This window comes from Anolis carolinensis, chromosome 4, assembly GCF_035594765.1.
Source record: "Anolis carolinensis isolate JA03-04 chromosome 4, rAnoCar3.1.pri, whole genome shotgun sequence".
In the NCBI taxonomy this organism is placed as follows: Eukaryota; Metazoa; Chordata; class Lepidosauria; order Squamata; family Dactyloidae; genus Anolis; species Anolis carolinensis.
Window position 1 is genome coordinate 250084992 of NC_085844.1, and position 12680 is coordinate 250097671.

The 12680-nt window shown below is 41.4% G+C and overlaps 1 protein-coding gene across 3 annotated transcripts; it reads left to right on the top strand.

The window, feature by feature from the left end:
- The first annotated feature begins 75 nt into the window (after nt 1–75).
- On the top strand, nt 76–8835 carry pofut1 (protein O-fucosyltransferase 1). Of its 3 annotated transcripts, none has more exons than XM_008120858.3 (7): nt 77–287; nt 3326–3447; nt 3658–3837; nt 4074–4186; nt 4313–4505; nt 5400–5642; nt 6512–8835. In XM_008120858.3, exons 1-7 carry the CDS (start codon nt 140–142, stop codon nt 6698–6700), a joined length of 1188 nt encoding a protein of 395 aa, XP_008119065.2. In that variant the 5' UTR covers nt 77–139; the 3' UTR covers nt 6701–8835. The 3 variants fall into 3 exon arrangements, with proteins under 3 accessions (XP_062835248.1, XP_008119065.2, XP_003227662.3); XM_003227614.4 differs by having other exon boundaries at nt 78–287; nt 3655–3837; XM_062979178.1 differs by lacking the exon at nt 3326–3447 and having other exon boundaries at nt 76–287; nt 3655–3837.
- The last annotated feature ends 3845 nt before the right edge of the window (nt 8836–12680 follow it).

Genomic DNA, 12680 nt, shown 5'->3' on the forward strand with positions numbered 1-12680 from the left:
GGAAGCCGGATAGGATGCTGCTTACGGCTGTGAGGGCTCCCGCGCGCGCATGCGCCTCCATTGCGTGCTTACTCGCGCGCGCGCGCGCTGGGCACGCCGGGATGCCCGGTCGCCATGGAAACGAGGGGAAAAAGGAAACATGGCGGGTTACATGGCCAGGACTTCGTGGCCGGCGCTGTTGCTTCTCCTCCTTCTCCGGCTTCTTCTCCCTTTCGTCCGAGGCGACGGCAGCGATGCGGAGAGCGGCTGGGACCCCGCGGGATACCTTCTCTACTGCCCCTGCATGGGTGAGGGCCTTCTTTCCTAACACCCAAGGCCTTGATAAGGATTGCTGTATGTTTTCCGGGCTGTCTGGCCATGTTCCGGAAGTATTCTCTCCTGACGTTTCGCCCACATCTATGGCAGGCATCCTCAGAGGTTGTGAAGTATCGAGAAACTCAGCAAGGAAGGTTTATATATATCTGTGGAAAGTCCAGGGTGAGAGAAGAAGTCTTGTCAGTTGGAGGCCAGTGTGAATGTTGTAGTTAATCACCTTAATTATTATTTATTTATTATTTACATTTATATTCCTCCCTTCTCACCCCGAAGGGGACTCACATTACACATATAAGGCAAACATTCAATGCCTTAACATAGAACAAAGACAAGACAAACACGGGGCTCCAAGCTGGCCTCGAACTCATGACCTCTTGGTCAGAGTGATTTGTTGCAGCTGGCTGCAGCTGGTTGGCCAACAGCCTGCGCCACAGCCCTGCCCCAGCTATTCAATTAGCATTGAATAGCTTCATCTCCTGGCTTCTTCCTGCCTGGGGGCATCCTTTGTTCATGGGAACCAGGGGCAGCTTAGGGGCCCCTGGTGGCACAGTGTGTTAAAGCTCTGAGCTGCTGAACTTGCGGACCAAAAGTTCCCAGGTTCAAATCCCGTGAGCGGAATGAGCGCCTGCTGTTAGCCCCAGCTCCTGCCAACCTAGCAGTTCGAAAACATGCAAATGTGAGTTGATTAATACCGTGTTTCCCCGAAAATAAGACAATTTCTTATATTAATTTTTGCTCCCAAAGTTGCTCTAGGTCTTATTTTCAGGGGATGTCTTATTTTTCCATGAAGAAGAATTCACATTTATTGTTGAACAAAAACATGAACATTTATTATATACTGTACAGTAGTTGTCATCATAAGCCAGCATAACCAGACAAACTGTGAATCCTATCAAGAATTTCTTGTTACTACCAGTATTTCCATGTACAACACTTTATGGTATATACATAAAGTGTTCTGTTTGGCGGGGATGCTTCCAAACAAAAACTTTGCTAGGTCTTACTTTCAGGGGAGGCCTTATATTTAGCAATTCAGCAAAACCTCTACTAGATCTTATTTTCTGGTGATGTCTTATTTTAGGGGAAACAGGGTAGGTACCACTCCGGCGTCCGGGGTGAGAGAAGAACTCTTGTCAGTTGGAGGCCAGTGTGAATGTTGTAGTTAATCACCTTAATTAGCATTGAATAGCTTCATCTCCTGACGTCTTCCTGCCTGGGGGCATCCTTTGTTCAGAGTCGTTAGCTGCCCCTGGTTCCCATGAACAAAGGATGCCCCCAGGCAGGAAGAAACCAGGAGATGGAGCTAGTAAAAGTAAAGGTTTCCCCTGACATTAAGTCCAGTCATGATCGACTCTGGGGGTTGGTGCTCATCTCCATTTCTAAGCCAAAGAGCTGGCGTTGTCCATAGATATCTCCAGGTCATGTGGTCGGCATGACTGCATGGAGCACTGTTACCTTCCCGCTGGAGCAGTACCTATTAATCTACTCACATTTGCATGTTTTCAAACTGCTAGGTTGGCAGGAGCTGGGGCTAACAGCAGGCGCTCATTCCGCTTCCGGGATTTGAACCTGGGACCTTTTGGTCCACAAGTTCAGCAGCTCAGCGATTTAACACACTGTGCCACCAGGGGTCCCTAAGCTGCCCCTGGTTCCCCTGAACAAAGATGCGCAGATGCAGGTGAAACTTCAGGAGAGAGGTAGCTGTTGGAACATCGCCATACAACCCGAAAAACTCACAGCAATCCAGTGGTTCTGTCCATAAAAGCCTTCGACAACACATTGAACATCCTTTAACCACTATGGCTAAATGGTATAGAAACCTGGGATTTATAGTTTGTTGAGACCCCAGCACTCTTTGGCAGAGAAGGCTAAAGACTGTAAAACTACAATACCCAGGATTCCATACAATTGATACTTGGCAGTTAAAATATTGTGAAACTGTATTCATTCTGTAGTGTAGATGCACCCTAAGATTCTGGGTCTGAATCCTCACTCAGCCATGAAACCTAGTGGGTGACCATGGTGAAGTCACATTCTTTCAACCTCTTTTGAAAAATCTTGCCAAGAAAATGCTCTGATCGATTTGCCATGTGGTCCCTATCCTGTCTACATTGGGAAGCATAAGTAGGAAAATAAACATTTACATCAATAAAAGCAAAAAGCTATTACATAAGGCTGTAAAATTATATGGAGTAAAATCCATGACAGAGGTCTCAATTGAGAAAACAGGCCCAGAGATTTATTTATTTATTTACAGCTGTGTAAATGAGCACTGGATTATTCCTCATTGCCTTCCTTTTTTGTCTCGATGTCCCTTTCTTCCAGCTTTGCAAATAAATGTTCCAAAGATCTATACCTTCTTTTCCAGGCATTCCTTCCACTTTCCTTTAAGTGCCATCCACTGTGGCACTTAAAGCCTGCTTTCCTGATAATTGTTTACTTGCTGCTGACTACTAGGAGCTACATGTTCTGTTGTTTTAGTCCTTGGATCTGTTTTAGGAGTTTACTGTTCAAATGACTCAAGGTCCCAAGGAAATTTGTTGAAAGCCTCCAGGGTGGGAGAGAATTGGGGGGGGGGGTGCTTTTCCATAAGCTTTAGCCTTACACTTGAGTGCAGTGATTCCCAAGTCACACTTCATTCCTACACTAAGCATGATAAAGTTAGATCTGCACCGTTGAAAATTGCTAGATGTGTTCCAGAGCCAGCAGGATGTAATGATTTGAGTGTTAGAACTAAGGGTTTAAGACCAGTGATCAGTTCTCTGTTCAGCCATGGAAACTCACTGGGTAACCTTTAGGAAGTCTAAGTTGCAAGAGGAAGGTCTCCTCTGAACATATCTCATCAAGAAAACTCCAAGATAATTTATGTGTAGGAATGTCATAAGTCAGAAGCGACTTAAAGGCACTCAATAACAAGAAGCTGTGTTCCTTTCATTATAAAGTTGTCCAAGGCATGATTCTCTGCCCCAGAGTGATGACTGAGAAATGGTGCTTTATCTTCTATTTTAAGGGAGATTTGGGAACCAGGCAGACCATTTTCTGGGCTCTTTGGCGTTTGCTAGGATAGTGAATCGGACCTTAGCTGTGCCCCCCTGGATTGAGTACCGGTATCACAGGCCTCCCTACACAAATGTGAGTAGTTCTTAGATATTTGGGCTCTGTGCTTTTCTCATACTAATCTCTCTTCTCAAACATGGTGCCTTAAACTTATGAACTTATGTCAGCAGGCAGAATTCTGTCCTTTTGGTCTGATTTTAATCTAGTGATGTGGAACAATTGTATATTCCCTTCACATAGGTGGGGAGTTGGCTTGAAAACTGTCTATTATCTCTGTTGTAGCAGCACGTCCCTTACAAAGAATACTTCAAGCTGGCTCCTCTGCTGAAATATCACCGAGTCATTGCCCTGGAGGAGTTTATGGAAAAACTGGCCCCTGTTCACTGGCCTCCTGGCAAGAGGGTGGCATACTGTTTCGAATCAGCAGCTCAGAGGACTGTGGATAAAAAGACTTGCCCAATGAAGGTAGGAAACCAGGTCACCTCTAATAACTGTAGTTTCATGCTAAATATGGTATCTTACAAGTCATTCTCAAACCTTTTGCCATTTCCTAGGACGCTTCGAAGAATATATAAGTTTCAGGGTGGGACATGTCAAGATGGAGGTTTTGGCGCTTCCATCCCTGCAGAGCTGTCTGTTTTTCTACCCCATCCTGCCCTTTGTCCATCTCAGTGAATGTGCTACTGTCTTTGCTTTTGCAGGATGGAAACCCCTTTGGCCCATTTTGGGATCAATTTGCAGTGGATTTCGACAAGTCAGAGCTGTTTGGAGGCCTTGCCTTTAGTTCCTCTTACAAGGACCACTGGATCCAAAGGTAGCAAGTGGCGTTATGGGTCTGCATTCATGCCTGTTTCAGAGAGACATAGCAATTCCCTTCATTGTTTTTTTTTCTAAAAGGCCAGCATCTTTTATTTCTGTCAATTCCCTGTTTTGCTACTAGGTATCCACCAGCTGAACATCCTGTTCTTGCCCTTCCGGGTGCACCAGCGCAGTTCCCGGTTTTGGAGGAGTACCGGTCTTTGCATCGGTACATGGTGTGGTCAGATGAAATGGTGGAGAAGGGCGAGTCTTCCATCAGTTCGTTCCTGGTCAGACCCTACGTGGGAATCCATTTGCGTGTGGGTTCAGACTGGGTATGCTTCTTATGTATGATTCTAAGTAACACAGACTCCCTTCAGTGTAGGACATGTAGTCATTGTTGCAATAGATTGGCAGTTTCTTCCAGAAATTACCAGGCATAGACTAACTTCGGCCCTCCAGGTGTTTTGGACTTCAACTCCCAGAATTCCTAACAACCTACCAGCTGTTAGGAATTCTGGGAGTTGAAGTCCAAAACACCTGAAGGCTGAAGATTCGCCATGCCTGGATTAATTCATTAGGAACATAAGAAACCCATTTTGGTTCAGACCAAAATTCTATCTAACCCTGCCATAGTGACCACCCAGGTGTCTGGGAAATTTGCAAGTAGAACGTAAGCCAGTAACGATCTCCAGATGCTGGTGCATTTGTTGTTTTGTGCCTTTAGGTACTTTCTGAACCTATAGAAGAGCAGTAGTCCAACGCTCAAACCATTACTGTACACCACTGGAGTGTAACAACTGGTAATTCATAGGCAATCTATTTCTGATTCTAGAGGTGGGGCAAAGCATTATGACTGGCCACTTTAAATAGTGGTTGCACATAATTAAATGAAATGGTGCTTTGATAGGAACATACCTGGAGCTAAATCATTGAGAGATATTGGCAACACAGTCTGCATCTTTTGGCCATCTGTTCTGAACCCACCCACCCCCACTCCTTGATCTTCAGAGCCAAAGTATGAAGTATACTGAATACCTTGCTTGAAACCCATGTGGGTTTGATTTTTAAAAATAGCCCTAGGCATGTGGAGTGTGGGTTTTGTTTTGGCACTGTAGCATAAAGATAAGGATTAAACCCTTCTCATCCAAATTGCACTTCTGAAAAAAAGGATTTTAGCCTAAATCTCTGACTCTATGTGATGCTTCTACATTTTCTTCCTCTGTTAGAAAAACGCATGCAACATGCTGAAGGATGGCACAGCCGGGTCCCACTTAATGGCTTCGCCGCAGTGTGTGGGCTACAACCGGAACACTGCTGCCCCACTCACCATGGACATGTGTTTGCCGGGCCTGAACGAGATCAAGCGAGCCCTCAAACTCTGGGTGAAGAAGGTAGATGCAAAAGCTGTGTACATTGCCAGTGATTCTGAACCCTACACCAATGAGATACAGCAACTTTTTAAGCAAAAGGTAATTTCCTTCTATTACTGGACCAACCAGATAAACAGGGTTGTTGTGAGTTTTCTGGGCTGTATGGCCATGTTCCAGAAGCATTCTGGAAAGCCATTGACAACCAGATAAACAATTGAAAGTGTATTAATGTAATAGCACACCTGGCCTTCAACTTAGGTCTGTGAATGCTGAATTAGATTACTTCCTTGTGATACATCTCTTTGTTTTATAGAACCCACAGACTTAGTAGTATAGGTTGAGAAGTCCTTACTCAAAATACCTGGGGCCAGAGGCCTTTTGGATTTTTTCCTGATGTTGAAATACCTGCATTTACACATTAGTACCTGGTACCCAATTTAATAGTACCCAATTTAAATATAACATTATTTTATTTTTCATATATACTTTAACTGTATACTGTATATATTTGCAATAATTTTGTGCATACAATAAAATAGTGTGCATTGAACCATCAGAAATGTATCGCTATGTCAGCTGCCCATGTGGACATTTTCGAACTTGAAATATTTTGGATTTCCAGAAAGTGGATGCTACCCTTTTTCTTTTCTTTTTTTGGTCCCGGTATGTAATACAGCTACTTTAAATGTAGTTGCTTCTTGATGCAGGTGTCATTCAAGTGACACTCTGCAATGTATAAAAGATGTCATCAATGAAATCCAACTAGAATGGAATGTCAAGACACACCATTAACACTTTTCTTTCCATTGGGATGAGTTCTAAATGCAGCTGGGAAGAGGCTGGAACAACCTCAGAGGAGGTGGGCAGTTGAGTTTGGGCCAGCCACTCCCTCTGCTGCTTACTTGTATTCTCCTCTGTCCTGTGGCACTTTTAAGTAACAGTACCTCTTCACTCTTTTCTCTTTCCAGATAAAAGTGGTTTATTTACAGCCGGAGGTGGCCCAGATAGACCTGTACATCCTTGGTCAGTCTGACCACTTCATTGGGAACTGTGTCTCCTCTTTTACGGCCTTTGTGAAACGAGAGCGCGATTTACAGGGGAGGCCGTCCTCCTTCTTTGGCATGGACTACCCACCCAAGCTGCGAGATGAACTGTAGCCTACATGCAAAGGAATGCATCAAGATCCGCTGCTGGCACATGACTTGGATCAGTGCAAGCCCCCCTTCGAAGCAAGTACTGTATGTATTTGGGTGGGCTCGATGCAATATTCCAGATTCATTCTGGTTTCAATCACTGGTATATTACTAATATAAAGCCCAAAAGGAGAAGAGGAATGTTTTTCCACCATTTCCCCTTCTCCTATTTCTGTGGTTGAATTGGCCAGTCTACCCGCCGATACTTATATTTCCCCCTTCTTTTTTCCATGGTGTATTACTACCTCTTCTGGATCTGGTGGCTCATCTGGTGCTTGTTTTAATACACAGTATTCTCGTAACAACAGGAAAAATCAAGAAAAAAGGAAGTGTTCAGAACCAAGAGCACTCTTTCTAAATCATGGAACTAATTGACTCTAACATGCCTCCTGTAGTTCAATTTAGTCGTCTGCAAAATGGATGCGATTGTTCTTTCCCTGCTGGGAATGGGGAGACAGCTAATTAATTTACAATTACATTTTTTTAGGATCCTCTGAGCTGCATTGTTCCAAATAATATTGGTGCCCTCTGGGCCAGTTGGTTTGTTTGCAGCAATCCAGGTCATGGCACTTCTGATATTTTGATGCATAGAATTCATGAAAAAGTTTACATGAGAGAACCTTTTCAGCAGTATTGTATTTTACAGTAATTATGGTCTAGATATTGCATAAAATGGAAGCAAAAAGCCAACAAAAAAATCTCCTAAAATACCATACTGATTCTGAATAAAATTATTATTCACCTTTAATGGACACATTTAGTGAGGAATTTTACAATCTGAACTGTTGCTATGGGTCATCTGCTCATCTCTCCAGCAAATCAGACCTGACCTTCCATCTTGAAACAATTTTGTTCTTGTAGAAGTCAAGAGCAAGGAAATTGCCTTTTTAGTGAGCCCTCATCTTTTGTTGACCCACATTCTTTGGAAAGCTTTTTATATTTCCAAACTGAATTTTTAAAGCTCTACAGAACAAAGAACCACTCTTAAAACTGTTTGTACTTAAAAACAGATTTTTAAAAAGAAAGATGGGATGTATTTCTGCAGTTTTGGCACCAGTTCCTCTCTCTACATCAGACCTGTGTCCAGTAAAGTATCTAGAAAGCATTCCACAGATTAAAAACGGCAGCCAGCAGATTTGCACGCTGTCAAACTGCCTACTTTTTGTTATGTTACTTATCATGCCAGAAGCAAATTATAACAAATTTCTCATTCTGAGCATTGATTGAAAAATTGCATACACTGACAATCTTGGGTTGAAGCCTGTGCACTAAGACTGTATATGAACAACTCATCACAACGAGAGCTCTTTACTTGCTTTATTTCATGTGAATTGCATAGCTAGCATTTTTAGTCTTCTCGCATAATTTCTTTAGGTTACGCTCCTACTTTTGTAGCACCGGTGTTACATAGTGGTTTGAGTGCTGGATTAAGAGTCAGGTTCAAATGTCCACTCAACCTTGGAAACACATGGGTTTCTTGGGAGACTGTGCACCTGAAAAAGCGTATTGTACAGCTAGAAAGGGTGCAGAATGAGAAAGCTAAAATTCTCATGGGATTGGAGCATCAGCCTTCAGAGGAAATGTTACAATACTGCATCTCTTTAGTTAGAAAAAAGACTCTCTCAAGCGCTATTATCATTCAGCCTGTACCGGTGAGAACAAATGGCTGCTGTTCTGCATTGCCCCCTCCCCTGTAATCATGGAACCTTTGTTAAGAATTCCTTTGCTGGATCAGACAAAGGCCTTAACTATCATGTGTCTTCAGACTGTAAAACAAGTGGATGAAATTGACAAGGTCAACATTGAAAGGTTGTTAATGAATTGCATTTGTTTCAATGATGACTACTGACAAGCTCTGTATGGTTATTAACTGCACCTGTGCCAGAAGATAGGAATTATTCACCCATAATGTTTTTGCCTTCTGAAAATCATGGGTATGGTTTCACAATGTTATTCTGTTATTGCCATTTATTGGACTGACTGGAGGAAATTGGGATGTGTTTGTAATGCATATGGTATCAGCCATATTGTGATTTTTTTTAAAAAAACAAATGTACAGAAAACAACTTTTCTTTTTTAACAATAAAACATTATCTTTCCTCTTGTGCTTGTCCAGTTTTTAAGCATTTCTCCATTGTCTGACCTTGTAAAACTCTTATGATATTTTCTGCTCTTCGGGGAAAAAAGGAAGTGGTTGATCTAGATCGCAGTTTTTTTCTGTCCGTTTAGAGATCTCTAAACATAGATATGGCTCTGATGCCATTGATAGAAGGACATGGCTTGCACTGGCTTCACATGTACTTTGTGCTTTCCTGCATGGTAGGGGTTGGACTAGATGGCCTATGTGGTCTCTTCTAACCCTATTATTCCATAATTATCAGCATCTGTTTTTTGAAGCAGTGGCTTCTCATCCAGTATGGATTAGTCAAGAACCACATTATGTGGTTGAAGAGTTTATCCTACTGCACAATAAATGCTACGGTTATGTTGTCTTTAGTGATAACTCTGAACAAAACAAGTCTTTAACAACAAGGATTTGGGGGCAGACAGATGTCACCAATATCTAAATGCATGACATGAAGGTAAGGTCTACTGACCTCTGTTCCTTGTAAATAAAAGGCTTAGAGCTGCAGGTTTTTATAACATGTGGCCTACGATTGGCATATGGGTCATTACCTTGACAAATATTTCCAGCGACTTTTGTTTGCAGTCAAATATCTGAGAATCTTGCTGTGCGGATAGCAAAAAAAAGTAAAAGCCTCAACAAAATCCCACCTCCGCCTTATGATAATACCTTTATTTGCCCAATCAAAAGGGGAAAAGAACATTGTGCTGGCTCTGGAAGCTTCAGAGGCTGTTTCATTAGGTAGAGATGGTCCAATGATGGGCAGGGAATGTGGTAATGTTATGGTCATAGCATATACAGCCAGCCTTCCACATTCACTGGGGTCTGAACCTCCGAACTCATGTGAAATTGGAAAAAGGAATAAAATAATGCTGGGATCTAGTTTCAAAGGATGATATAGAGCAGGCATGGGTAAACTTGGGCCCGCCAGGTGTTTTGGACTTCAACTCCCACAATTCCTAACAGCCTACCGGCTGTTAGGAATTGTGGGATTTAAAGTCCAAAATACCTGGAGGGTCCAAGTTTGCCCATGGCTGCTTTAAAGTATAGTTTAAGTGACTGTTATCAGATGGGTGAGAGACATTGTGCGCTGTGAGATGCTTGAACCAGTAGGGAAATTGCAAACAACAAGCAAAATGCAGGAGAGCTGAAATGTTGATAGTTGTATAGCTTTAGATGCAATTTCCTTGGTCTCGTTCCAAAAGTCCCATAAAAGTAATTGATCACAATTAAATACGTTTCCCATTAAGGTCCTTAGCACTTTCATTCATTTTGTATGCTTTCTTGGCTAGGCCTCACATAAATTAGGTTAATTCCTTCCACGTCCACTGTAGCAGAATTATGTCCTGCCAAATCTGAATTCCTAGAAACCTTGTCTGCTTCATAAGACTGAAGTTATCCTTTAAGAGAGAAAAATCACACTGTAAGTGCAATATGGCTATTAAAAACATGACTCAGAGTGTCAAAGATTTGTTCATTGGCAGCTTTTTTCCTACTTCTTTTATCAGCCTTTTTATATTTAAAAATCACACACGGTAACAGTAGATACATTTAAAATTATCTAGACAAGCTCATATAATGCAGAATTCTACATTTAGGCAACAAAAAATGAATAGGATGTGTAAAACACAAGCTATTGTTGAAGATGACCCAGCTGTGTGATGTAGTGGCAATAAAGGCAAATAATATTTTAGCCTGCATTATTAAATTAGTGGATGAAGGGAGGCATTGAAACTTGAAGCTCAAGATGTTCCATCCCTTAGCTCATTGAAGAAATCAGAAGTTGAGGACTTGGAAGGGCAGCTATGAAAGGACTAGGCAAGATGTATTCTGGATCATTTTACATTAATTCAAAAACTTCCCCCAAATTGCGATACGTATAATTTTTGCATAATTTTTACTCTTGATATACCAGGCTAAACCTTTTTATTCAGACAGGTTTTTAAAGAGGAAGGTTTTTAAGATCATGTCAAGGGCTGATGTGGTTTTATATGTTTTTATGGATTTAATCTGAATTGTTTTTAATGCTAATGATGTTTAATATGGTTTTAATACTGTATGTTTGTATATTTTAAATTGTATTGTAATGTTTTTTAATGTTAGTTGCATTGAGTCTTCATATGCAGAGAGAAAGCGAGATATAAATAAACATAATAATTATAATTATAAATAACGTTTGTCTCAAAAACAAGAAAGAAAGAAAAAATAAAATGTGGAATCAATGTGAAAAATTGATCGTGAATGAATCACTCTGGTAAAAATCAAATGCGTAGCAAGTACAGTAGAGTCTCACTAATCCAAGCCTCGCTTATCCAAGCCTCTGGATAATCCAAGCCATTTTTGTAGTCAATGTTTCCAATATATCATGATATTTTGGTGCTAAATTCGTAAATACAGTAATTACAACACAACATTACTGCGTATTGAACTACTTTTTCTGTCAAATTTGTTGTATAACATGAAGTTTTGGTGCTTAATTTGTAAAATCATAACCCAATTTGATGTTTAATAGGCTTTTCCTTGATCAGTCCTTATAATCCAAGATATTCACTTATCCAAGCTTCTGCTGGCCCGTTTAGCTTGGATTAGTGAGACTCTACTGTAACTAGATGTGTGATAGAGAAACAGTTGTTATTACGGAGACAGTTAATCAGATTGTTGGCCTTATATGGTTCTGTTTTGAATTCCATTTTAAATTTGATATTAAATATGTTTTCGGGGACCATGCTTTCCTAGATCCGTAAAACACAGTTTGGGAACTGCAGCTCTAGAAAATACAGTAATGTTCCCTAAGGTAGAATGCAATAGGAAAAGAGGGAGACTGTATTTCAAATGGATCCAACAACTAGCGCTTTCAGCTTTAGGAAATGAGTTGTGATCCCAACAGACTTCATGCTACACTAAAACTGGTAGTCTCAATTGTTATTTGTGTTACATATCTTTGAATTTCTCAGGGTTTGGAGAGGTGTAATGATCCAAACTCTCCACAAGGCAGCGGAGGAGCCTTTATTTGTCTTGAGTAATTGCTAACTGCATGTGGTGGAAGTGTGTATTTTAAATTCATAAGCTTTGTGTAGTGCTAAGGGGAAGAAATAACAAGTCACGAGAGTGAAGACAAAGATCCACGCAGAGGAAAAGTGTTCTGACCATACATCAAGGGAACCACTGACCACATAGGGAAGCTGATGAAGAAACACAACCTACAAACTATCTACAGACCAACTAAGAAAATTAAACAAATTCTACGTTCAGCACCTCTGCAGGAGTCTACCTTATACTATACAGCTGCGGACAAGTCTACATAGGGACCCCCAAACGCAGAAATGCTCAGACACGAATCAAGGAACATGAAAGGCACTGCAGACTGATTCAACCAGAGAAATAAGCCATAGCAGAGCAGCTGATGAACCAACCTGGAAGCAGCATAATATTTTTGAGAACACAGAAATGCTGGACCGCTCTAACAACCACCATGTCAGTCTACACAGAGAAGCTACTGAAATCCACAAGCATGTAGACAATTTCAACAGAAAAGGGGAAACCATGAAAATGAACAAAATCTGGTTCGCAGTATTATAAAACTTTAGAATCAGGACAGTAAATAAAGAACAACACTCAGAAAATGGGAACCCCAGACAGGAAACAAGGCCAGCTAACACCTCCCAACAAAGGAGTCCCCCAGGCAGGAAGCATCCAGGCTTTGAAGCTGCAAGGCCATTCAGTGGCAATCAAGCTGGCCAATTGCAACATTCACACTTGCCTCAAATAGGCAAGAGTTCTTTCTCCCATCCTGGACATCATTCCACAGATATATAAACT

Excerpts from the sequence above, each read along its gene's own strand:
- pofut1 (XM_003227614.4), top strand. The coding sequence starts at position 140 with ATGGCGGGTTACATGGCCAGGACTTCGTGGCCGGCGCTGTTGCTTCTC. Across the intron at positions 4,187-4,312 it reads AAGGACCACTGGATCCAAAG|GTATCCACCAGCTGAACATC; the intron begins GTAGCAAGTGGC and ends TTTTGCTACTAG. Across the intron at positions 4,506-5,399 it reads TGCGTGTGGGTTCAGACTGG|AAAAACGCATGCAACATGCT; the intron begins GTATGCTTCTTA and ends TTCCTCTGTTAG.